General features: G+C 34.6%; 3 protein-coding genes across 3 annotated transcripts; 1 reads left to right on the top strand and 2 right to left on the bottom strand.

The window, feature by feature from the left end:
- Nucleotides 1–627: 627 nt before the first annotated feature.
- On the top strand, nucleotides 628–4,142 carry LOC114281645 (patellin-6). The gene is made up of 4 exons (XM_028224195.2): nucleotides 628–1,649; nucleotides 2,002–2,126; nucleotides 2,662–2,803; nucleotides 3,678–4,142. Exons 1-4 carry the CDS (start codon nucleotides 915–917, stop codon nucleotides 3,942–3,944), a joined length of 1,269 nt encoding a protein of 422 aa, XP_028079996.2. The 5' UTR covers nucleotides 628–914; the 3' UTR covers nucleotides 3,945–4,142.
- Nucleotides 4,143–11,473: 7,331 nt separating this feature from the next.
- LOC145801589 (uncharacterized) lies at nucleotides 11,474–15,787 on the bottom strand. The gene is made up of 6 exons (XM_082893347.1): nucleotides 15,587–15,787; nucleotides 15,418–15,507; nucleotides 15,234–15,320; nucleotides 14,797–15,138; nucleotides 14,613–14,696; nucleotides 11,474–11,609 (listed from the first exon to the last, which is right to left on the bottom strand). The coding sequence occupies exons 1-6, from the start codon at nucleotides 15,749–15,751 to the stop codon at nucleotides 11,595–11,597; spliced, it is 783 nt and encodes a 260-aa protein (XP_082749473.1). The 5' UTR covers nucleotides 15,752–15,787; the 3' UTR covers nucleotides 11,474–11,594.
- A 1,508-nt stretch (nucleotides 15,788–17,295) lies between these two features.
- Nucleotides 17,296–18,582, bottom strand: LOC145800257 (uncharacterized). Its single transcript, XM_082889919.1, has 2 exons — nucleotides 17,517–18,582; nucleotides 17,296–17,441 (listed from the first exon to the last, which is right to left on the bottom strand). The coding sequence occupies exon 1, from the start codon at nucleotides 18,580–18,582 to the stop codon at nucleotides 17,701–17,703; it is 882 nt and encodes a 293-aa protein (XP_082746045.1). The 3' UTR covers nucleotides 17,296–17,441; nucleotides 17,517–17,700.
- Between the last annotated feature and the right edge of the window lie 9,225 nt (nucleotides 18,583–27,807).

Below are 27,807 nucleotides of genomic sequence, written 5' to 3'. Positions count from 1 at the left end.
GAATTTTCTCTAGATCGATGTTGAGGGACCTTAGATATTATGAAAATATTAGGTATTTTCTCTATATTTTTTAAGTATATTTATATTAGGTGTGTTTAAAAGTTTTAAAAATTATTTAAAATATTAAAAAAATTCAGTAAAAATAACAAAAAAATTCTAAAAAGTAAATTTTAAAAATTGAAATCAAAGTGAAGGGTTATTTGAGATGATCTAATAAGTATACTTTTTAATTTTTTATGAAATATAGATTAGATATAAGTTAAATTTAAAGTAATGTAATAAAAAAATAATGTGATTTAAATAAAATAATGTAATTTTAAATAAAATAATAACTTTTTAATTTTTTTTTAATTTATGACACCCACACCGGTGACTTGAAAAAACGAATTTCACATTGAACAAAATTTTCAAAACCTTTTAACGCTTCAAAGCTTCAAAACTTCCATTTTGCAAGTTTGTTTTGAGGTTTTTTTTAGGTTGAAATAGTTAAAAAAAAATAAATTTTTTAACTTAATAAGATAAATTTTATATTTAATACATAATTATTTTTAAATAAAATTTTTTAACCTCAGAGTAAAATAAGAAAAAAAAAAATTTTAAAAAGTTAAAAAACAAACACCTCAAAGCCGGTTTTGAAAGTTCAAAACTCACCTTGTATTGCGTCTACACAACAGTCTCACACTAATCATGTCACCTCAAGCACAATAATTTATGCTCTCTCTCTCTCTCTCTCTCTCACTTCTTGTCGCTTTCTCTTTCCATGCCCCTTCTCTTCGACCAACCTCTGTAAATTTCGCTCAGAGAATCGAAACCGGAGCTTCTCTGAATAACCAAATCTCTTTCCTTTATATATATACTTTATCATCTCTCTCTCTCTAGAAATTGCATTTGGGTCTCACACAAAACCTCCGTTGATGGAATCCTCATCACCAATCTCAATCCAACAGACTCTCCACCAAGACCCAAATCCCGAATCCTCCCCAAAACCACTTCCCTACAAGAAAAGCTTCGTCACTTCTCTAATGGAGGCCGCTACACTCCGAACCCCGTCGTTCCGTGAAGACTCTTATTTTGTTTCCCACCTCAAATCCTCCGAACGCAAAGCTCTCCAAGAGCTTAAAGACAAGCTCATGGCTTCTCATGGTCCAGACTCCATGTGGGCCATCTCTCTCCTCTCCAATGACGACAAATCAGATGTGATTCTCCTCAAATTTCTCCGAGCCAGGGACTTCCGAGTCACTGACTCGCTCCAAATGCTTATCAAGTGCCTCCAATGGCGAAAAGACTTCGAAGCTGACACCATTTTAGACGAAGATTTGGGGTTCAAAGAGCTTGAAGGTGTTGTGGCTTATATGCACGGTTTTGACAGAGAAGGACACCCAGTTTGTTACAATGCTTATGGGGTTTTCAAAGATAAGGACATGTATGACAGGATATTTGGGGACGATGAGAAGCTCCAGAAGTTTCTTCGATGGAGGGTTCAAGTTCTTGAAAGAGGGATTAAGCTTCTGCATTTCAAACCTGGTGGGATTAACTCGATTATTCAAGTCACTGATCTTAAAGACATGCCTAAAAGAGAGCTCAGAGTTGCTTCCAATCACATTCTCTCTCTGTTTCAAGATAATTACCCTGAAATGGTCGCTCGTAAGGTAAAAATCACATTTTTAGAAGTGTTTTCTGCGTTTTTCATACTGGGTTTTTGGATTTTGATGGTTTTGTTTTCTGTTTTTTCTTTTTCTTTTTCTTTTTCATTTTTTGTGGGTATGTATTACCATCAAATGGTCGCCCGTAAGGTAAAAATCACATTTTTGAAATTGTTTTGTGTGTTTCCAAAACTGGTTTTTTGAATTTTGATGGTTTTGTTTCTGGGTTTTTGTGTGTGGGTGAGTATTACCATTAAATGGTCGCTTGTAAGGTAAAAATCACAATTTGAAAAGTATTTTCTGTGTTTTGAAACTGGGTTTTTGGATTTTGATGCTTTTATTTTCTGGGTTTGTACAGATATTCATCAATGTACCATGGTACTTCAGTGTGTTGTATTCAATGTTCAGTCCGTTCCTGACTCAACGAACTAAGAGCAAGTTCGTGATCTCTAAGGAAGGGAATGCTGCAGAGACATTATACAAGTTAGTACAGCTCTGTTCCTGATTTGGGTTTTTAATGTGATCTGTTAAATCATAAATGCTCGTATGTTGTTTCATTGTTTGCCTGTTATCTTCTATTTATATTATCAAGTTATGAATGTTTCAATTGCTTCATTACAGAGTTGTTTGTTTGTTACAACTCTTTAGAGATCTGGTCTGTTGACTATTGCCCTTTATGTCTCTTTGGTTGTGTTTTTGTTTTCTGTTTTCATTTTTGAAAACACATTTCCCTTTTTATTTTTGGGGGGTCTGTGCAATTTGTGTATGCTGTTTTTTCTTTCTTTTCTCATATAGGTGTTTGGGATTTTGTTTTTTTTTTTTTGTTTTGTTTTGTTTTGTTTTTCATCAAATTTCATGAAAAACAGAGTAAGAATGGGCAGATGTTCTTATATTCTCTAAATGGTCCATTTGATATGAACACAATTGTTTCTTCGTTATTTTGTTTTTGGGATTTTGTTTTCTTCTTCGGATTGTCAGTTAGTTTAGTTAATTGAATTTGGTTTTGTTCTGCGATCAGGTTTATTAGGCCAGAGGATGTTCCAGTTCAATATGGTGGATTGAGTCGACCCAGTGATTTGCAGAGCGGTCCACCAAAACCAGCCTCCGAGTTCACTGTAAAAGGGGGGGAGAAAGTGAACATACAAATTGAGGGCATTGAGGTTCATTTGCAATTATTTTTTGTTATGAATATCTCTTTTAAAAGTCTAATTACTTTACTTTCCGTTCGTCATCTAACTTGAGCATCTTTGTGTAGAATTCACTCTGACTTGACTTTATAATTACTAGAAGTCGATTGCCTGTGAGAAATAGAAGGTTGTATCTGTCACAGGGAAAAGAAGAAAGAAATTGGACGGAGATGGATTAAGTAGGGGCAATTTACTAGGTGTTAACTCGAATTTGAGCCGGCACCTCACTAGTGTCTAAGTTTGTGCTTTATATAACAGAATAAATGCCAAGTTGTCGAAAATAATTGTTGATTGTATGATGCATTCATGGTTATTTATATGGTGCTACTTAATAGTTAATACCTTGATTTATTTGGGTATTAGTAACTTTTACTATTTAAAACTAGGCCGGGTTCGAACCTTAGTGCAGTAACTTGGTATAAAATGTCGAAGGCTAGGTTTTTATCCAATAGAGCCCTCTCGGTCCCCATCAAATGGGAACTAAAATTAGGTGTAGTTGTAGGGTGTAGGGTTTAGAAAATTGTACAAAAATGATAGTGTTGGGATGTTGAAATGTGTGAATCAAAATTTTATTCTATGACCCACAACACCAAGGTTAAATGGGCATTCAAATTATGCCCATTTTATAAGAAATTCTTTGTAGGTAGCTTTTTTGTTGGTTAGACTTGGACATCGTGTCTTCCCAAAAAATACCTGTTGATCATGTGTTGCATCTAATACGTGTTTAATTATGTAATGTTGCTTAATGTGTTTGCAAATACAATGCTTTATTACGAAATTGGTAAATTCTTACTAGTTTAATTGTTGAAATATATCATTCTTGTCTAATTTGGGGTTGATTAAGTAGGCCGGTGCAACAATAACATGGGACATTGTGGTGGGAGGATGGGATTTGGACTATAGTGCCGAGTTTGTGCCAATTGCCGAAGGGAGCTATACCATTGCTGTTGAGAAGTCTAGGAAGATTGCCGCCACAGAAGAAGCGATTCACAACACATTTACAGCTCGAGAAGCAGGCAAAATGGTGTTTTCTGTTGATAACACTGCCTCCCGGAAAAGAAAAGTTGCTGCCTACCGATATGTAGTCCGGAAATCCACAGCCGCCTTAGCTTAATTAAATGAAGTGACTGTTTTTGCTTTGTTTTTTTTTTTTTTTTACAACTTTTGCTTTGTTGGTCTTTTTGTTGAGGATTTATAGTTCATGTTTGTGGACTTGTTATATCTACTCGATAATAGTACTAGTATTATGTATAAAAATGGTGTTTGCTTAATATAGAAGAAAAGCTGTGTAACTTTGCTTGCACTTTGTTCATACATTTTAGTCTTGTGGTACCACCACAAGACTTTTGCTTTTGTTTGGTAGTCTTTGGTGTTTTATTTTTGAATTTTTTTTCAAAAATTGTTCATTGTTAGTGAGCCCCACGAAGTTATACCTCAAGACACATTGGTGAGCCCCTATGAAAACAATTCCGAATCATAGGAGCTGGGCTAATTTTATTCAATTACATTCGAATCATAAAAATGAGTTGGGCTAATTTTTATTTAAACGCGGTAAGATGTTAGTGGTGTTGGTGTTTTGTGTAAAATTTAATAAATATTTTAAAAAAAAGTAAAATAAGAAAAAAAATTCATTATTTTTTAGTTTTTAGGGGATTTATTTCATTTATTTTTACGTTTTTAAAGAGCCTTGTAGTCTAGAAGTAAGATCTAAAAGTGACTTTTATTTATTTATTTTTATTTCAAATCACTATAAAAAGAAGAAAAGTAAGCCCGTGTGTTTGACAAGTGGGTTTGCAGGTTTTTTTAGTTATTTTAGCCTGTGTTTGGCAAGAGTTTTTTCAGGTTTTTTTGGCTATTTTAACCACAAAAAATAAAATAAGTTATTTTAGTCATAACAAACAAAATATCACATCCAACCTATAATCATTACATTCTTCTCTCACAAAAAAAGTCAAAAAGCTAAAAAGTCCTTCCCAAACCAAGCTTTTTAACCCAGGCTAAAATAGTCAAAAAAGCCAAAAAGCTAATCCACTTCCCAAACGGAGGCTTAGTTATAAAAAATAAAATAAGTTATTTTAGTCATAACAAACAAAATATTACATCTAACTCATAATCATTACATTCTTCTTTCACAAAAAAATTCAAAAAGTCATAAAGCCTTTCTCAAATTAAGCTTTTAAGCCCAGGTTAAAATAGCCAAAAAAGTCAAAAAGTCAAAAAGTCAACCCACTTCCCAAACGGAGGCTAACATAAAAAAAAAGTAATTATCAAATACCAGCTGAAGGCTCCGTTTGGCAAGGAGGTTTAAGGTTATTTTAGTCACAACAGACAAAATAGATTATTTTAACTCTAACAAATAAAATATCATATCTAATTTATAATCATTATACTCTTCTCTTATAAAAAGAAAGTTAAAAAAATCAAAAAGTCAAAAAAATTTTTTAAACAAAGTTTTTTAATCCACGTTAAAATAGTCAAAAAAATCAAAAAGTAAACCCATTTTTTAAACGGAGGCTAATACACTTTGCACGGTTGGTTTGGGAATTGAGTTAATTTTTTTATTTTTTGGTTTTTTTAATTGTTTTAGTCTGGGGATTAAAAAGTCTCGTTTGTGAAGATTTTTTTTTGATTTTTTTAATTTTTTTTTTGTGAGAATATGAATGTAATGATTATGAATTAGATATGATATTTTATCTTATTAAATTAAAAAAAATTATTTTATTTTTTATGATTAAAATAATTTAAAAAAAACTCCGAATTTTTACTTTCCAAACGACGTCGATGCCAGAGAGTATGCATGTTTGCTTTATCCGAGAGAGAGAGAGAGAGAGAGAAAAAGAAGTTTGTGTGTTGTGTCTGGGTGTGAAAGAGAAGAATTGTGGGGAGGTTCATTTCATATTTATCTTTTATCTTTTGTTTGGTTACTCTGATTTTGGGCAACTACTTTTTCGGGGTATGGGAAAACTATGAAAGCGAAAAGTGCGGGAAATTGACTGCTCTCTGAAAGTGGGTTTTCTGGGAAAACTTTGGGATGATAGTTTTTGAAAGGGCAAATTACAAACACCCCCCTCAAAATTTGGTAAAAATACAGATTCCCCCCTGAGGTTTGAGAAATTACAAATTGCCCCCTGAGAGTCAAATTTTCATAACAAATTAGGAGAAATTAGGGGGGAATCTGTATGAAAATAAAAACCTCAGGGGGCAATTTGTTATGAAAATATAAACCTCAGGGGGTGGGATGTAATTTCTCAAACCTCAGGGGGGAATCTGTATTTTCATCAAACCTCAAGGGGGGTGTTTGTAATTTGCCCTTTTTGAAACTAGTCACGGGCCAAAGCGTCCTCTGATAGTGAAATTTTTTTTTTGATATAGATAGCGTGTTGTCAAATGTATGATCTGATCTATTTTGATTTCCTCTGTTTTTTCTCTGTGACCTCTGTTTCTCTGTGTACGGATAAATTAATATTATGCCCTGCTAATCTTAAGATTGTATTGTAGTGAGGTTTATTTTGAAAAGTGGTTTATAATTTATTTTTTAAATTATAATTTTTTTTTTCACAAAAAAATTATCTATAACTGTCTTCTCAAATCTTCAAATAATCATTCAAAATTCAACTTTTGTAATCAGATCATAAAAAATATATTTTTTTTGAATTTTGGTGTAAATGGGCCGTCTTTGACTAGATTAAAAAAAAAAAAAAGTTACTATTCCAACTTTTACAGTTAACAAAAAAAAAAAAATAAAAATTTCATGCTCTGCCATTTTTTTAATTTTTAATTTTTTTTTCTTGGTAGCATTTTTTTTTTACCTAATGCAATTCTTATATTGTAGTGCTTTCTGCTTTCTGTGTTTGCTTGATGATCTGAAAATGGCAGTCAAGTCTGCAAGCAAACTTGTAGTGGCTAAAATAATGCATTGTAGGGGTGAGTAGCGGATATATTGATCTGTTAAAATTGATCGAATCGAACTCATTCGTCGCATTTTGAAAGGATGCGTGTTGACGAGTGGACGGTTGCCAATTGATTTTCTCCAATCTGGTAGACGGATGGCTGATTTGAGATTCTTTTGGCCACAACGAACCGCCAAACCGCGAGCACTCTAGTAACTTATAAGACTGTGTGCTTTCAATTTATTTAAATATTCTGTTTGTATTTTCAATTAAAAAAGAATTTAAATATTTTGTTAAAAAAAATTTCAACTTGAATATGTTTTTGAATTGAAAAAAATAAATGTATTATTTATTTATATTTTTTGATTTTTAAATCTATCTCTAAAAATAATAAATAGAAAATATGATATTTACTGGTTGGTTTTTGTTTTCAAAAACAGATATAGATGTAACAATACAGAGACATGCAATCTCTACTATTGTTTTGTTCATGGTTTTGATGGTTTAAATTGTTTTTTATATTTTAAAAATCACATATTGTAATATTTTATGTGGATGAGGCATGCTGTGATTATAGTATGTGGATGAAGACATGCAGTGATTGCGATATTCTAAAACTTCAAACTTTCTTACTTTGGATGAAACATGCAGTGATTATAATATTTTTTTAAGTCATTGACTGTAAAACTTTCTTCTTCTTTTTTTGAGGAATTGCACAAGTTGAATTATGTTGAAAATTTATAAAATTTTAAACCACCAAACTGATTCGCATTCATCCGCCAAACCGCCAAACCACCAAACCGCTCAATCCACATCCGCCGGATTGGCGGACGGATGCGGATTGATTTTCTCCAATCCGCCAATCTAGCTGACGGATGGCGGATTGGAGGTTACATGGCCGCAACCGACCCGCCCCTACCCCTAATGCATTGGATACAGGCATACTTGGTTTTGGTTGTATTTCAAACTTCAAAACAATATCACCCAAAAAAATATTCTTTATTTTGTTTTGTTTTTTTTATTAATTTTGTTTAAAAAATATTCATCCACAATTTTTTCTCTTAAATTCCCCTAAATGACTTGGTAAGAAAATTTTAAAAAATTGATCAACAATTAAATATTTTTTTAAAACTCTCGTTATATACGTTTTGCTTTGTTATCTCATTACGGAGATTATGAAAGGAATAAATTATGTGAACGTAACACTAGCGTGTTTGATTTGAGTTTTTTAGATTAAATTTTTTAAAAATTGACCTTTTTGATTTTCGTATTTTTTTTGTTTTTATGGAATATTTTTTAAATTTTAAACATTTTTTTTATTTTTTTAGATACACCTTACTTAGATGTATCTAAAAAGTAAAAAATTTGTAAAAAAAATATTTTAAAAAATTAATAAATACATAAAAATATACAAAATGTACTGAATTCTTATATTTTTGGTATTTAGTGAATTTTTAAAAGATTTTTTTTACAGTTTTTTTACTTTTTAAGTGTATTTATGTTAGGTGTGTCTAAAAAGTAAAAAAATTGCTTAAAATATTAAAAAAATTCAGTAAAAATAAAAAAACACAAAAAATAAAAAAGTAGAATTTTCTGAAAAATATTTTTTGAAAAGTGAAAACAAATATTATTTTGGGAGAAGTGAGGGGTTTGACATGACCCAAATAAATATGTTAGAGGTCTCAAAAACATATATTAAATATTTTATATAATATTTAAGTCTCATAGTGCCGTTTTGGGAACTTTCATAAAAAGTCACGTTTTTGATCATTTTCCAAAATGTAAGTGGCCAAAAACGCAATAAAATTGGTTTGGGAAGGACCAAAAACGTAAGTGTAAAATTACAAATTAGGACCTATGACAAAAAAATAAAAAAATAAATTTTTTATGTTGGGCAAGGATATTTTGGTCATTTTAATTTGAATTGACACCATAAATAAATATTAAACTAAAAAGCAAAAAGTCACTTTCCAAAAGGCTAAAAAACTTGATAAAAAGTCAAAAGTTAACTTTCCATCAACTTCCTAAAACAGTGTGAGTTTTATATTTATATGAATATTGTGTAAATTTTTTATTGTTCTATATTTTTTTAGAATTCCTAGCATTACTATAGCTAGAAAACAATTGAAAATAGCTTCAGTTCATTTGGGTCTCGTTTTGATCAGTTAATTTTTTAGAATTTTGTGGGTTCATAATTAAATGAAGGGCAAATTATACTAATAGTCTCTATAGTTTGGTATTTGTATCATTCAGTAATGCTACAGAGCTCGAATATAGAGACTCGAATTTGGCTCGAAATTAGGGGGAAGAAGGAGGAGAAGGAGCAGGAGAAGAAGGAGAAGAAGAACTCGACTGGAGGGGCTAACAAAATCGGGCGAAGGTGGAGGCGGAGGCGGCGGCGGGCGGAGGCAGAGGTGGAGGCGGGGCTGCGATGCTGACGAGGGACGAGGGACGAGTTGCGAGATCGGCCGACGAGCTGGGAGGCCGACGAGCTGCGACGACGACGACCTGAGTTCTCGCTTTCGCCTCTGTGTTCTCTCTCTCGCCTCTGTTCAACTCAACGAAGAAGAAGAAAGAAAAGAAAGAAAAGAAAAGGAAGAAAAAAAAAAAAAAACCAAAAACGATGTCGTTTTGGGTTTTGAGTCAAATTCGAGCCCCTAATTTCGGGCCCTCAAACATTATTCTTATATCATTTTAGTCCTTGACTTTTCAATTATGACACATTTGATCATGAATTTTGAATCTTGTTCCAAATAAGGACAATTGAACATACCATTGCTTAATTTCAAAGACAAAATCGTCAATTTGATAAAATATAAACTAATTTGACAAAAATAAATGTCAAAAAAATATTTTAAAAATTATTTCTACTCACCAAAAATAAAATTATGTAAAATTGATAAAAATTAATTTTACATGATCATCATCCAAATATATAATAAAAATTAATTTGGTAAAAAAAAAAAATGTCTAAAAGATTTATCAATTTTATATAATTTTATCTTTAGTAGCTATATATAATTTTTAAAAATTCAAAATAATTTTTTGACATTTATTTTTGTCAAATTATTTTATATTTTATCAAATTGACGCTCTTGCCCTTGAAAAATCCAATAGTATCTACAATTGTCCTTATTTGGAACAAGATTCAAAATTTAGGGTCAAATATGTCACAATTGAAAAGTCAGAGACCAAAATAACACAAGTTCTAAATTATAGGGACCATTAGTGTAATTTAACCTTAAATGAATGTTGTATTTTTAAATTTATATTTACTTTTTTAAGACAAATATTAAGTGACTGAAAAATCAGATTAATTGATGATTTACATTTGGAATCCTAAGAAATTAACCTATCAGATTATTAAAATAAAAAATAGAATCAGTAATGAGCTCATTGGTCTGGACTGGGCCAGTCCAATCCACATAGCGGACTAGATACAAGCTTAGCCCAACGGAATTTTTACTAAACTCATGTGATTTGTATTTTATTTCTCAAAAATTATGTTGTGTTTGTGAATTCATGTTTTCAACCAAACAGTTATTTCAACTTATATATTGACTTATTTTTTAATTTATATTTATTTTTAATGAATATTTTAATTTGAAGTCTATATAAGCTAGACAATTAAAAAAAAAATTAATTTTAAGTCTAATAAAGAAAAATAAATCAAATTGTATAAAAAAACCTAATAAAGTTAGTGAATTACATATATATTTTTTTGGGTTGAAAATTTCTAGTTTTGGTTTGTTTGGAAATAACTTTTTTAGCCCACTTTTTAATTTTTTAGTTATCTTAGCATGGTTAGAAAAAATTCATTTGGGATGAATTTTTTACTTTTTTATAATTTTGTGAGAGAAAAAATAAAATAGTTATGATTTGAATATGACATTTTATATTATTAATTTTTTAACTTATTTATCTTTTAGTGGCCTAACCATCTTGTGAATCAAAATACATGGTTGGGGATGCAAATGAAGTGAAGCAGATCCCCCGATATCTGAAAAGGAAAAATCAAGGATATGTTTGGTTTAGCTTTCACTACAAAAAAATTTGTTTTTTGCGACGGTACACGGCCGTCGCAAATGCCCCGAAAGCCGTCGCTAATGTCTTTTGCGACGGTAATGTGGCTTTTTGCGACGGTAAGGGGGGGTCGCGACAGACGGGGTTGCAAAAGACCTTTCGCGACGGTAAGTACCGTCGCCATTAGTTTCTGCGACGGTAAGCCAAGTTTTTTGCGACGGCATTTTTCCCGTCGCAAATAATGGTGGGAAAATCACTTTTCGCGACGGCACGTAATTTCCGTCGCTAAAAGTGAGTTTTTGAGACGGGAACATTACCGTCGTTAAAGGCTCTGGCATCTATAAGTATTGGCGACGGCACGGTTTACCGTCGCTAAAGGTGTCCTGTACATTCAATAAGCCAGCTTTTGCGACTGTGTTGGTACCGTCGCAAAAGCCTATTAATGGTTTTTGCGACGGGTTCTTCTCCCGTCTCAAAAAAAAAAAAAAAAAAAAAACCCTGCCGATAAATTATTAAAAAAATTAAAATAACCTGTATTAGATAAAAAATAAGTATAAAAAATTAAAAAATTACAGAATAATATAAATACGTACATAAACTAAAATTGACAAATAATGAAAATTAATAATATTGTTCAATTCATAGCAATACATAAATAAAAATTCAGAACAATAAAAATTATGCCACTACATAACGTCGCATAATACATACATAATGTTGCTCCCAAATTTAAATAACATAAATCAAAATCAAATCAAAATCAAAAGTTTTCGTCTTCATTCGTTCGTGGGTTACAAAAACAAAAATTAGTCATAATCTTGATACGCCCGCATTCCAGAAAAAGCCAACTGCTACTCAGGAAATATCTGAAAAAAACAAGATAAAAATAATTAAAAACCATATAATGTGTTAATATTTTAATTATAGAAAAATATAAAAAAAATTGACTACTAGATAATTAGAAAGATAGTTTAGTAAATAATTTTGACTGGACCGAAATCTGGCTCTAACTCCCAAACCGGGAACCCGATTCGAGCCCCGTCTTCTCCCACAAGTCTCTCGTGCCTAGGCGGACGTGTGTGCCAAGTTTCGTGCTAAACCGACGCCGTTTGGTGATTTTGGGGCGTTAACGCCTCGAATTCAAGTTTCTTAAAGAAGTAGTTTGCCTAAAGTGAAATCCGACTCTAACTCCCAAACCGGGAACCCGATTCGAGCCCCGTCTTCTCCCACAAGTCTCTCGTGCCTAGGCGGTCGTGTGTGCCAAGTTTCGTGCTAAACCGACGCCGTTTGGTGATTTTGGGGCGTTAACTCCTCAAATTCAAGTTTCTTAAGGAAGTTGTTTGCCTAAAGTGAAATCCGACTCTAACTCCCAAACCGGGAACCCGATTCGAGCCCCGTCTTCTCTCACAAGTCTCTCGTGCCTAGGCGGTCGTGTGTGCCAAGTTTCGTGCTAAACCGACGCCGTTTGGTGATTTTGGGGCGTTAACGCCTCGAATTCAAGTTTCTTAAAGAAGTAGTTTGCCTAAAGTGAAATCCGACTCTAACTCCCAAACCGGGAACCCGATTCGAGCCCCGTCTTCTCCCACAAGTCTCTCGTGCCTAGGCGGTCGTGTGTGCCAAGTTTCGTGCTAAACCGACGCCGTTTGGTGATTTTGGGGCGTCAACTCCTCAAATTCAAGTTTCTTAAGGAAGTTGTTTGCCTAAAGTGAAATCCGACTCTAACTCCCAAACCGGGAACCCGATTCGAGCACCGTCTTCTTTCACAAGTCTCTCGTGCCTAGGCGGTCGTGTGTGCCAAGTTTCGTGCTAAACCGACGCCGTTTGGTGATTTTGGGGCGTTAACGCCTCGAATTCAAGTTTCTTAAGGAAGTAGTTTGCCTAAAGTGAAATCCAACTCTAACTCCCAAATCGGGAACCCGATTCGAGCCCCGTCTTCTCCCACAAGTCTCTCGTGCCTAGGCGGTCGTGTGTGCCAAGTTTCGTGCTAAACCGACACCGTTTGGTGATTTTGGGGCGTTAACTCCTCCAATTCAAGTTTCTTAAGGAAGTTGTTTGCCTAAAGTGAAATCCGACTCTAACTCCCAAACCGGGAACCCGATTCGAGCCCCGTCTTCTCCCACAAGTCTCTCGTGCCTAGGCGGTCGTGTGTGCCAAGTTTCGTGCTAAACCGACGCCGTTTGGTGATTTTGGGGCGTTAACGCCTCGAATTCAAGTTTCTTAAAGAAGTAGTTTGCCTAAAGTGAAATCCGACTCTAACTCCCAAACCGGGAACCCGATTCGAGCCCCGTCTTCTCCCACAAGTCTCTCATGCCTAGGCGGTCGTGTGTGCCAAGTTTCGTGCTAAACCGACGCCGTTTGGTGATTTTGGGGCGTTAACTCCTCAAATTCAAGTTTCTTAAGGAAGTTGTTTGCCTAAAGTGAAATCCGACTCTAACTCCCAAACCGGGAATCCGATTCAAGCCCCGTCTTCTCCCACAAGTCTCTCTTGCCTAGGTGGTCGTGTGTGCCAAGTTTCGTGCTAAACCGACGCCGTTTGGTGATTTTGGGGCGTTAACGCCTCGAATTCAAGTTTCTTAAAGAAGTAGTTTGCCTAAAGTGAAATCCGACTCTAACTCCCAAACCGGGAACCCGATTCGAGCCCCGTCTTCTCCCACAAGTCTCTCGTGCCTAGGCGGTCGTGTGTGCCAAGTTTCGTGCTAAACCGACGCCGTTTGGTGATTTTGGGGCGTTAACTCCTCAAATTCAAGTTTCTTAAGGAAGTTGTTTGCCTAAAGTGAAATCCGACTCTAACTCCCAAACCGGGAACCCGATTCGAGCCCCGTCTTCTCCCACAAGTCTCTCGTGCCTAGGCGATCGTGTGTGCCAAGTTTCGTGCTAAACCGACGCCGTTTGGTGATTTTGGGGCGTTTACTCCTCAAATTCAAGTTTCTTAAGGAAGTTGTTTGCCTAAAGTGAAATCCGACTCTAACTCCCAAACCGGGAACCCGATTCGAGCCCCGTCTTCTCCCACAAGTCTCTCGTGCCTAGGCGGTCGTGTGTGCCAAGTTTCATGCTAAACCGACGCCGTTTGGTGATTTTGGGGCGCTAACTCCTCCAATTCAAGTTTCTTAAGGAAGTTGTTTGCCTAAAGTGAAATCCGACTCTAACTCCCAAACCGGGAACCCGATTCGAGCCCCGTCTTCTCCCACAAGTCTCTCGTGCCTAGGCGGTCGTGTGTGCCAAGTTTCGTGCTAAACCGACGCCGTTTGGTGATTTTGGGGCGCTAACTCCTCCAATTCAAGTTTCTTAAGGAAGTTGTTTGCCTAAAGTGAAATCCGACTCTAACTCCCAAACCGGGAACCCGATTCGAGCCCCGTCTTCTCCCACAAGTCTCTCGTGCCTAGGCGGTCGTGTGTGCCAAGTTTCGTGCTAAACCGACGCCGTTTGGTGATTTTGGGGCGTTAACTCCTCAAATTCAAGTTTCTTAAGGAAGTTGTTTGCCTAAAGTGAAATCCGACTCTAACTCCCAAACCGGGAACCCGATTCGAGCCCCGTCTTCTCCCACAAGTCTCTCGTGCCTAGGCGGTCGTGTGTGCCAAGTTTTGTCATAAACCGACGCCGTTTGCTGATTTTGGGGCATTAACGCCTCGAATTCAAGTTTCTTAAGGAAGTTGTTTGCCTAAAGTGAAATCCGACTCTAACTCCCAAACCGGGAACCCGATTCGAGCCCCGTCTTCTCCCACAAGTCTCTCGTGCCTAGGCGGTCGTGTGTGCCAAGTTTTGTCATAAACCGACGCCGTTTGCTGATTTTGGGGCGTTAACGCCTCGAATTCAAGTTTCTTAAACACAAAGATGTATTTTAGCTTAGAATGCAAAGATAAATTTTATACCTGATCTTCTGGTGGTGGTGTATATGGATTCTCGTCTTCTGCAGATTCCCTAAATGCTCGGTGGCCACTCGATGCATCAGGAACCTATGTTAGTCAGTGCATAATGTGTTAATCATATTCGAATTTCATACATAATCTTGAGTGAAAATTGAACTATCAAACAATTGTGATGTTTATATGGAACCTGTCTGTTGGGATCCACACTCGCCCCCTGTGACACAAGGGCCATCATCTCAGCTCTCATCTGCTGCAAATGTGTAGAGAACTCTGCTCGCAGCTCCTCCCTCAACTCATCCCTTAGCTCAGCACGAACCTGCTGCGTGATCTGATCAATAGTCGATGGATGGGGTGTTGACTGTGATGGCCCAGCACCATCCTTATACACCACTCTCCGAGGCACGATTCTCCCGTATGTGCGACAATATCCATGTCTGTCATGACCTATCAACTCATGGAAAATGGCATTCCTAGCCTCCAAAGTCCGACCATCCTCAGGTAGCATAGAGAGTTGACGATTAAACTCATCCTGTATTGAATAAGACACACAAGTATACGCGAAATTAAGATGGTTGACACACAAAAAATAAACTTTAAATACAATCAAAGGTGTTTGGAAACTACCAAGGTCTGGATAACCTCTGGGTCATCTACTCTACGTGTCATAAGCCAAACATTCATCTTATCAGTAGACTCCCCCTTACTGGTCATCTAAATTTTTTTTTAGAAATATGAAAATTAGAATCCAAATAATTTGCAAATATACAATGTTTATTTATATAGAAAAATAAAACAATAAAATGTAAACCTCATGCCGTATCTGAGAGAAAGTAGTACGCCCTGTGGTATGAGCTATGCCGTGAGCTCGCCGATTTTTAGCGTTCCTACTTGCAATTTTCTATAACAAGTTCAACAAATGTAAGTATGTAAATATGATTTGTATGTTTACATATCATAAATATAACGTAATTGTATACCTCAGCATCGGAAGTACGCCAATACTCTACAAGTTGTTCCCACTGGCTTGGCACAACGTTCATAGGAACATCATCCTTCAGATTAGGATCAGAGCTTCTAGGCTTGAAATACTTAGCCTTAAGCTTGTTCTTGTGATCCTTCCATATGCTGTTGCAGTTTTTCATGCAGATTGGCTTGTACTCCTCTGGACATATATTCAAATTGTCCTATAAAACACAAAGTTTAAGGCTAAGTATAATACAAATTTGGAATTCGAATTAGTGGACAAAAATATACTTTTACCTTCACATCCTTCCATATAGCATCAACAATATCATCAGGTACACTGTTCCAGTCAACAAAAGTAAGAGGAACAATGTTACCATTCCGGACAATAATGCCAAGTTGAGTAGTTAACTTGGCCACGTTATCCCCTATTGGGCAGTAATTTCCATCAAATTGTATGTGCAGCTTTTTACCAGTACCCCACTCTTTAATGCCCTTGGCACATCCTCTACCACGCCTAGTCGAGGTCGATGAAGAACTAACATGACCTGCGATATACAATAATAATAAACAATATGCAATGGTAACAACCAAATGCAAATTTAAATAATGTGAATACAAATCATATCAAATAAACCTGATGTGGGCTGTGAAGAAGTCGAAGGGTCTGCAAAATACAATGAGAATAAACAAGTTATATATAATGAGCATAAATAAATGTATGTGTAAATAATTTCCATGCAACTCAAAGCAAATTTAAATACCTGCGGATGGCTCATAAGCTGATGATGATAGCTGCTGTGGTGCCATTGATGGTGGACGCACCGATGGTAGGTGTGGAGGCCGAGTACATGGTAGCTGCTGTGGTGCCACTGATGGTGGTCGATACGGTGGTAATGGCCCCTCAGATGCTGGTGGCACTAATGGCCCCTCCGATGCTGGCCGATGTGATGCCTCCTCTAATGGTGGTGCTACTGATGTCCTGTTATGTAGCACATCAGACATCATGCGCCGGGGATGATCAGGCTTCCTCTTCCTTCCCATAATAATCTTCAAGCAATATAGCATTAATTGACATTAGAAACATAGACAATGGTTTGTCATCAACTATAATATGACATGATTTGAACTAATACAATTACAAAGACAAAGTAAATTAAGAAATTGATGATTAACTACAACCTTGGCCTTAATTGAATTACTAATGTTGATTACATATCAGCCTATTTGAACATCAACTGTTTCCCCTTCTGCGGCTTCCCTCACCCAACCAACTTCTTCATCACGAAGCATTATATTTTCTTCCAATTGTTGGCTCATGTATGGCTCGATTTGTGGATCAGTTGAACTCATATCAAATAAACCTCTTTAAGACATCTTCACCACGACTTGCCAGTCTGGTTGTAACGGGTCTGCAACATACCAAACTTGCTCTGCTTGGGACGCCAAGATGAAAGGTTCATTGGTAATTCGATCATCTCGGTACAACAAATGATTGAAGTTCACCAACGTGAAATTGAAGACATCTTCTTTCTTTCCGTGAATGTTGTCAATCCAATCACACTTAAACAACACATGTTTCTTCTCATTGGAATATCGAATCTCAACAATATCTGTCAATTGTCCATAATAGTACACAGACCCCAGACGAGGATTCTTGTCTTTTCGACTAGCATAACTTATGGTATCTGCCTTCAAAGCTACACCACAATTTTATGTGGCTCGACGATCATCCATGGCCTTTACTCGATACCGAAACCCATTCAGTATATACCCGTTGAACCTCCTTGCCAGGTTATGAGGACCATTTGCCAATAGAATAAGCTCTTCAGAAAGTATGACATCAGTAGTCCTTCGCAAAGTTTGGACCTATTTAACACGAAATGTAAAATTTAAAATGTACATCGACTTAAGTAACTAGAATCTATAGAGTTAAATACATACATGTTCCTTGAACCAAATGTGAAAAGTTTCAAAATGTTCACGCCGAAGTTGATGATCGTCGACACGAGGCATTTTGAGCTTAAGTACTTCAAGGTGTTTGCTGTGTAGATTGAAATTTTAGCCATACAAAAATTTTAGTTGAAAATTCAATAAACATAATAAAATATTGAGTGAGTGACTTAACCTACTTTATGAATGGTTGAATCGCGCTTGTATTGCATAAGATGTACCGATGAGCTTGTACCCAAGAAGTATTATCAAGATAAAAGCTTGTGTTTTCACCAGTAGCATGACCCAAATTATCAGCACCACTATAGTTCCTCACGGGTCGACTAGATTTGGTTTCCACATCACTGAGATATTGTGCACAAAAATTCATGCATTCTTCCATAAGATATCCTTTAGCAATTGATCCTTCAGGACGAGCTCTATTACGCACGTATTGCTTCAAAGTAAGAAGATACCTCTCAATTGGATACATCCATCGAAACTGAATCGCTCCACCCAATAACGCTTCATCAGCTAGATGTATAGGCAAGTGCTCCATTATATCAAAAAAACTCGGAGGAAATATTTTCTCTAGATGACAAAGTGTTACAGCGATACGATCTTTAATATATTGCAAATCTGTCGCACGATTCACTTTCGAACACAATTGTCTAAAGAAATTGCTCAATTCAATCAAGGGTTCAATTACATTCTTCGGTAACGATCTGCGAATAGCCAATGGAATAAGTTGTTGCATCAGAATATGACTATCGTGGCTCTTAAGACCCCCAATGCTTCTATCATGTAAGCGCACACGACGTGATATATTGGATGAATACCCGTCGGGAACTCTTACTTCCTTCAACACTTTCAAGAACAAATCTTTCTCATCCTTGGTCATCGTGAATTGTGCTGGTGGTAAATAGGCTTTATTCGACCCTCTTAACTGCAAATGTAGGGGTTTTCTAATATTCATATCTTGTAAATCACGCCGAGCATTAACACCATCCTTCGATTTTCCTGCAACCCCTAATATTGTCCACAACACATTGTCACAAACATTCTTCTCTATATGCATCACATCGAGGTTGTGTCTTATTAGATTGTGCTCCCAATATGGCAATTCATAAAAGATACTCTTTTTCTTCCAACTATGGGTGCGATGTCCAGCTTTCTCCTTCTCTACCTGTCTCCTATGCCTCTCCTTAAGGTCATCCCTATTGTATTGGGTTAAAATACCCTCAGATTCTAATTGTAGCAACATCTCAGTTCCAGACAACAATTTTGGTTTGAGTCTGACTTCCCGACTACCATCAAATGATACTTTATCCTTCCGGAATTTATGGCCAGTAGGTAAAAATCTGCGATGACCCAAGTATGATTGTTTCCTACTATGCTTCAACCAACACGATGTAGTTTCCTTATTGCAACAAGGACATGCATATTCTCCTTTAGTGCTCCATCCTGACAAGTTTGCGTATGCAGGAAAATCACTAATTGTCCACAGTAAAGCTGCATGCATTTGAAACATTTGATTTGTTGATGCATCAAATGTTGACACACCCTCATTCCATAGTTCTTTCAACTCCTCAATCAACGGTTGCATATAAACATCAATCTTGTCACCAGGTCCTTTCGGGCCGTCAATAAGCACCGATAAAATTAGAAATGGTTGCTTCATGCACATCCATGGCGGCAAGTTGTATGGAATGAGCACAACAGGCCAAGTGCTATGAACTATGTTCATCGTCCTGAATGGGTTAAAACCATCAGATGCTAAGCCAAGCCTTACACTTCGGCAATCATTACTAAAGTCAATATTTCGACGGTCAAAATCTTTCCATGCAAGGGAGTCCGCAGGATGCCTGAAGACACCATCATCAGTTCGTTCCTCTGCATGCCATCTCATTAACTTGGCCGTCTTGGATGACATAAACAACCTCTGCAACCTTGACTTTAAAGGAAAATACCTCATCTGTTTTGTAGCTACTTGTTTGCCACCTGTGTTAGGACCATTTGAACCACCATCACCATTTGATTTCCATCTAGAACTGTTACATATGACACATTTATCAAGATTGGCGTCCTCGTTTCGAAACAACATGCAACTGTTGGGACATGCATCCCACGTCTCATACGTGAAGCCCAAATCTGTTGTGACCTTTTGAGCTTTATAATATGAGTCCGGGAGTTTCACACCCAACGGAAACGCCTCATTCAATAACTCAAGCAACATGTCAACAGACTTGTCCGTCCACTGATTAAGCACCTTCAAATGTAGAAGTCGAACAATGAATGACAAAGATGTGAACTTCTGACAACCCGGATACAATTCACTTTGTGCATCTTGAAGAAGTTTGAAATACTTTGCAGTCTCTGCATTTGGACCGAGCTGGGGTTCAGATGCACGGGGATCAGGCCCCTGTGGTTCATCACCCTCAACACTTGTACCGGCATGTGGATTTCCCATAGCCCCTTGTATCATTCCAATCATATCATCTCCAATGTCTAAATTAGCTAATGTTTCATTCTCTCGATTACTATGCAGAGATATGTAAGATTCCCCATGATTAATCCAATGTTTGTATTTTTTAAAAAAACCATTCAAAATTAGATGCTCCCGTACACCATCTCGTACAAAATAGTATCGATTCTCACACTTCCTACACGGACAACTGATCATCGAACCTTCAATCCTATTGGTGTAGGCAAACACAAGGAATTCATCAATCCCATTAATGTATTCACTCGACATCCTATTTGGCAAATCAATCCAACTCTTATCCATCATCTGTACACATCCACAAGAATATCTCACCAAAGTAACTCTAAATATAATACCTACACATAAATATTCACTCGACATCCTATTTGGCAAATTAACGAAATGTCTAAAATTCCTATTTAAGGTTTAAATTAATTAAACCTTCTTAAATTAACTTTATAATTGAGTTTATAATTGAGTTTGTCTCATGGTTATTTGTAATTGAGTTTGTCTCATGGTTTTTTAATCGTCTCAAATTAACTTTATAATTGAGTTTGTCTCATGGTTATTTGTAATTGAATCTTCTTACACACCAATATAATTTGAGACGATTTAAACAATTAAAGTATTAGTTTAATTTATTTCGTTCTTAAGTTCGTAAACTCAACACAAGTAACTAAAAAATACCAAAAATAATATATTTTTAATGTTTGACTAGCTGAAACTACTAACTGCATTTAATGAGCCAAAACTACGAAAACTAAAATAGCTAACTTGATAGTTATTAGTTCAATGGAGTTGAAATTTAGTGATTTAATCACTGTTTTAATTAAAAAAATAAAAATAACTATTTTGATAGAGATGCTCTAATATAATATGAATAAGAAAATAGTTGTTTGGCCGGATGATGTGGTTGTCTAAATTATAAGATTAAAATTTTTCACATTATGTTAGGTTGCTACTGTTACTGATTTTGACAAACTATTTCTAATTAGAGCATATGATTTGGAAAAAATAAAAAAATAAAAAACTTGAAGGATTGAATGGTAAAATTGATAATTTATGGATGAAATAGAAAAAAAAAATGATAATGGTTGAAGAGATATAAATGAAAACAACCATAAAAATAATTAAAAAAATTAAAAACACTAATTGATAATAATTGATAAATGTTGATAATAATTAAAAAATAAACAGATTTATATATATATATATATATACATATATATAGACAGATTTATTAATAACCATGAGACAAATCTGTTATATATAGACAGATTTCAGATTTATATACATATATATAGACAGATTTATTAATTAAAGTATGTTCTTAATTAAAGTATGTTATTAATAAACAGATTTATATATATATATATAGACAGATTTATATATATATATATATATAGACAGATTTATTAATAACCATGAGACAAATCTGTTATATATAGACAGATTTCAGATTTATATACATATATATAGACAGATTTATTAATTAAAGTATGTTCTTAATTAAAGTATGTTATTAATAAACAGATTTATATATATATATATATATATAGACAGATTTATATATATAGATTTCGGATAAACAGATTTATATATATATATATATATAGACAGATTTCAGATTTATATATATATATATATAGATTTATATACATTGCATATATATATATATACACAGATTTATATATATATACACAGACCGAGAGAGAGAGAGAGAGAGAGAGAGAGAGAGAGAGAGAGAGAGAGAGCATACGCAGAGGGAGAGAGAGTCGTCGCCGGAGCACCACTCTTGTCGCCGGAGCCGTCGCCGCCGCACCACCGATGTCTTCCTCGTAGGCCGTTTGGGGAATTTGGGGGTGAAGTTAGGGATTTGGGAGGAGGATCGAGCGGCAGCCAAGAGGAAAAAGAAGGGGTTTTTTTTTTTGGACTTTTTGCGACGGTATGATGTAGACCGTCGCAAATAGAAGGCAAAATGGCGCCGTTTGAATTAATCATTTTTTGCGACGGCAAATTTCCGTCGCAAATGATATATGCCGTCTCCAAAAAAAGATTTTTTGCGACGGTTTTATTTACCGTCGCTAATACTTCCGCATTTCCGACCCCGCCGCTTGGTTTCATTACCGACGGGTCAGTACCGTCGCTAAAGGGGTATTATTTGCGACAGGTGCAGTTACCGTCGCAAAAAACCGTTTTTTGCGACGGGAGGCGCGGCGTCGCTAAAAATCCGTGTTTTTTGCTATGTTTTCTTGTAGTGTTTGTAGAGTGATTTTGAGAAATTTTTTCTAAAAAACTTATTTGGTTTGTAATTTTTTCAAAACAATTTCTAAAATCATTTTCTCTTTCTTACCCATCAATTAATCACTTTTTCTCTCTCTTTTCTTCTTCTCAATCACTTTTTCTCTCACACACATCTACTCAATTACAACAAAATATCAAATTATTCCAAACTCTCAAACTTCAAAATTACTTTCAAAATACACAACCAAACAAACCAAAAAAATTTCTAAACTCTCTCCCAAAAATAATTTTTAAAAACTATTATCTCAAAACCAAACCAAACATAAATTTTATCCAGAATATCTAAATTACCTTAAAAAATGAATTATTATCACATACTTATTTTTAGGGTAAATTACTAATAAGTTCTAATAGTTAGACTTAATTCCCATCAAGTTCTATTGAAAATAAGTTCTAGTAAAATTGTTACTAAAAATAATTTTTTGTGATGATTTTTTTGCATGTCGCTAAAAATTGACAATTAGTGACTTTTTTTTTGTCACAATTTTTATAAATTGTTGCTAAAACTTACAATTAGTGACGTTTTTTTGTGAGAAATTTCTTAAATTGTCGCTGAAAGTTGGAAATTAATGACATTTTTTTGTGTCTATTTTTTTAAACTATCGCTAAAACTTATAATTAGTGACATTTTTTAAAACATTTCAAGAAGTACTTGCCAATCCTACTAAAACCCTAAGGTGATAGTAGAGGCGCATACATATTCTCTTATAGCACATTACCCCCCCTCATGTGATGAGTGGGCTAGTCAGGTATTTGGGCCCCACCTTCAATAGGAATTTGCCCCCCTTAATCCCAAGGGGGATATTACCCCAGTGAGACTTGAACCCCTGTCCAGAATTGGCTCTGATACCATTTCAAGAAGTACTTGCCAATCCTACTAAAACCCTAAGGTGATAGTAGAGGCTCATACATATTCTCTTATAGCACATTACCTCCCTCATGATTTGTTGATTGAAATTTGACATAAACAGATCGGACTGATTTGACTGGGTTAGGAGGGTAATTTGATGAAATTGTATGAATTGTGCACGGCGAGTAGTTTTGCAAGTTGTCTTAAGACAAGCAATACGGTAAGCAGTTATCTTAAGCAGAAACTCAATCATTTATCCATGTTTATAAACAATTACCTTACTAATTATCCTGATTATACTCAACCTGAAATTGTAATTTTAATTACTACTAGATTTACTGGTATACTCAAATCTTGGTGGGATAAATATATCACTTCTGATCAACGAGAATCTGTTCAACATGATGTTCACTAAGACCATCTATATTCCATTCATATAATTTTTTAGCAGAAATAAAAAATTGATTGCTAATATTGGTTTCTTCAAGTTAGAGATCGGGAGGTGTAGGTTTAGTGTACCAATTTTTGGTAAGAGTTGTAGGGTTAACTTTAGGGTATCTGATTCTATTAAGATGAGAATGTTGAAATTGTTGTGCTAACTCAGTGATTTCATTATCGCTAGACGTATCAGAATGACTAGGAAATTCTAGTGGAAGTTGTTGTGTTATGACAATAATTCCTTTGCTTGTAGTAGATGTAGACATTTTATTAAATAATTTTTCAATGGCTTCAATTGTAGTATTATTTTGAGTAGCTAAGTTTAATCGCTTTCTAGTACTAGGAAGATTAATAAGAGATTTATCTAACGATTTACTTGTAGAAGTATGACTAGTGGAGTAATCCTTAAAAGTAGTTTCGAGTTTATCTAGTTGTTTACCAATAGTTTTTAAACATTGATTAGTATAATTATTTTGTTCAATGAATTTTTTAATTTCAGATTCTTCACCAGGGAGTTTAAAAGGAGAAGCATGAACAATGGTGCCTTTATGTTTAATCAGAATGGTTTCTAAAGGAGGGTGACTAGATGAAACAGAAGAGGTAGGGGAAGTTTTCCATTTAGTTTTTGTAATAACGTTTACTTTTTTATAATAATTTTCTAAATAATCAAAGAAATTAATTTCAATATTGATTTCTATTATAAATTTATACAATTTCTTGGTAATTTTAGATTAATGTTTTGTATCATAAATATTCTTATATGTGTGTCTTTTTGACTTATTTGCCGTAGATTTGAATTCATCATGAAGTTTATTAAGGTCTGGAGTAAAAGGTTTATTAAAGTTAACAATTGTGGGTTGACAAGAGGAACAACTTCAAAATTAGTTTGAGTAGGTGAATCTTGAGATATTGTATCTTCTTCTTGAAGATATGCGTGAGTATAGTAAACTGGTTTACTAATTTGAGCAGTACAAGAATTATCAATTCCTTTTAATTTACTATGTGTATGCTGGGTTTGTGAAAAAGGCTCACAAAGGTGTAATTTTTTATCTCTTCTAGTAAACAAAGGGGTATTAAAGATTTCATCTTCATCAGTTTCAGTAGGTAAACTAGAGGTACTATGACGAGAGGGTTGACTATAGGGTTGGCTATAGGGTCTATTAAATTTAATATGAACAGAACCATCATTAAATTGTTGAATATTTTGAATATCATGACTGGTAAAAGATTGTTGATTTTGGGAGTAATTTTCATTTACTGTAATCCAATTATCAGGAAGATTAATATCTTTCCAGCAAATCATTTTTGAAACATAAATATTAGTTTCAGTAGTGCTACCTTGGATTAATAGGGTTTTTTCTTTTGGGACTTTTAGTTAAAGCTTGAACATTCAAATTAGTTTCAATACACTTGTAATAAATTCGATAGATTGAAGCAATGTTATGACTACTTTCTAACATATGAGTATATTCATCAGATAATTGAATATTTAGTGTTAAAACTTTTAATATATGGGGATCTCGTGAACTTAAAGTAAAATTTGGAAAACATTTAAAATGGACTGGACCTTTATACAGGCCAAATTCCATCATTCCCATAATACTAGCACGATAATTAATAAAACGAGCATCACATAAACATAAAAGGACAGAAGTATTTGTACCTTGTTGCGTTAATGGGTTGATTCCCACTTGGATTAATCTTAAATGGATAAAATTATAACCAGCTTTGAGATATTTTCTAATTGACTCTTTGGATAATAATTGACAAGTTTCTCTAATTTTTGTTAAAGCATAAACTTATTCAACAGTTTTAACTTGTGAATCAACATTAAAGGTGGATTGTAAAAAACTAGTTTGTAAATTTTTTTAGTTTTGACTTTAGGAATATTCTAACTTGAATCAATTTTAACATCTTGATATTTATGTTATTCTCCATTAATTAGTACATCCGTACTAGGGATAGGAGCTAGAGTTGTAGATCTAGAGCTAAATGAAGAGTTATTTCTAAATAATCGACTCATTTTAATTATATAAGATTAAATTCAATTTTCCGAAACTCGTTTATAACTTATCATGTTTTCTCATACTGTGTGTTCACGCATACCCTTTCTGGAAACCCTTATATCCTTTGGCTGCCTAAACCTAAGGACTTACACTAGATTGGGACGAAAGGTGGGTGGCTACTGACAAAGTGGAATACAAAGATAAGTTAAGCAAGAATGAGGAGACTGGAGTTTAATTAAATAGAGATGAAATGAGAAATTTAAACAGAAAGAATTACTCAACAATAACGAACTTGGCTCTGATACAAAAGAGACGGAAACAACACATATCACAAAGAGACGACGGAAGCAGCACATATCAAAGAGACGGAAGCAACATAAACTAAATAAGTTAAATAAACATAAATTAAAACAAACAAGTTGATATTTAAAACAAACAAGTTAAATAAACTAAACAAAATATTTTTAAATAAGAACAGATAAGTAAATTAAATTCACAATATTAACTTACAATTGGTTATTGGAAGTAATCGAAAAATACAGAATTGTTTACTGGAAGTAACTGGAAAATACAGCTTCTACTTGCATCTTTAGAAACTGAATTTGAAAACAAACTTAAAATTTTACAGAGACTGAGAGAAACTGCGAAAGAAAATTGTGAACTCATTCTTTTTTCTCTTGCCTTGGTCTTGACTGAGAAGCCTCTTTTATAGGCAAAGTGGATAACCGTTGAGCTTGTGAAACTTGGAACTGTGAGGCCCGTGATTGTAGTTGTGAGGCTTGTGACTTCAAAAGTTGGAAAATACTATGAAACTTGTGACTTCTGAAAAGCTTGAAAATAAGAGGTACATAGGTGCAGAGAACATCTTTCTGTGACTGAGAACGTTTTTACTATTTTTTTTATTTTTTATTTTTTTACTTGCAGTGAGGGAACGTGACTGCACAGTTGATTGATGGGGAATCAATACATATATATATCAATAGCTTTTCTCAAAGTAAGAGTAGTGACTGAAGCTGATTTATACATATATAGAATCCAATGACTAACTGTTTAAGCATATGAGTCCTGAGCATCTTGAAACTGGGGCACATAAGGATTATTATTGGTTGAAGCCTCAGAGGAATTAGATTCTTCAGAGGCTTCATCTCCAACCTGTGACTTGGCTTAGGCCATCAATAACTTGGCCATTTGGATCAATTCATCACTTGATGACTTGGTCTTAGCTTTGGGCTTTGACTGAGTTGACTTGGATTTGGATGATTTTGGCTTGGAATAGCTGGTTGTTGGGCTTTCAAGTCTGACTGGTGAAATTGGGCTTCCTTGAGTTCCTTGGGTGACTGAAGCAGTTGGGTTCTGCTGAGCTTTGACCATTGCAGGTGTTGGTATATGGAGATTGACTGAAAATTCTTCTTGAACTTGATCAATTATGCGTTGGGGTTTAAAATTATCTCACCATTTAACAAAGTGTTGGCAAATAACCATGTTATCAGAAATAACATATTGCCATTTAAATATTAAAAAAATGTCATTAATTATTTTAAGACCTATTAAATAATAAGTCTATTTATTAAAACCTATACGTAAGTCTCCTTATTTTTATTATCAAATTCTGATAAAATATTATAAGTAAATAGAATAGAATTACCCTATTTACAGTATTACTTTATAATTCTCCAATCTCTTTTCTCTCTCACTTTTTAGTTTTGACTAATAATTCTACTTATCCAAAGTTACAAAGCAACCACCTGAATAGAATAATGATATACAAATACTTTGTATAAAAATTAATACAAAATGTGACATGACAGATATGAATTCACACATTTCGAATGAAAAATCTGTCATTGTTATAAGATTTTTTATTTTTTTATTTTTATATAAATCTTTTTTGTGTGATATATAGGTGTAACAGTTCATATTATGGTCATCCAACCACAGACTTGGTTTGAGACTTTCAGAGTTCTCGTTGGCCCATCCAACCAAAGCCTTGGATCTAGCCCAATCACCGGTCGGAACCATAAAGGTTTCTTTTGAAAAAGTTAAATTTTGATTTTTAATCTATTTTAAATTATATCATTCTTATTTTTTTATAAATTTTTTCAAAAACAAATAAAAAAAGTTAAAAAAATTAATTTTTAATCAACGAGCAATCCAGACTGTGATTGCAAAGGCACAAACACGTGGCCATAGAAACACGTGGCCGCCTTAATCACCTTCAAC

This window comes from Camellia sinensis, chromosome 10 (genome assembly GCF_055761805.1).
Source record: "Camellia sinensis isolate YWXY chromosome 10, ASM5576180v1, whole genome shotgun sequence".
NCBI lineage: Eukaryota > Viridiplantae > Streptophyta > Magnoliopsida > Ericales > Theaceae > Camellia > Camellia sinensis.
This window is presented reverse-complemented; position numbering and strand designations above follow the sequence as displayed.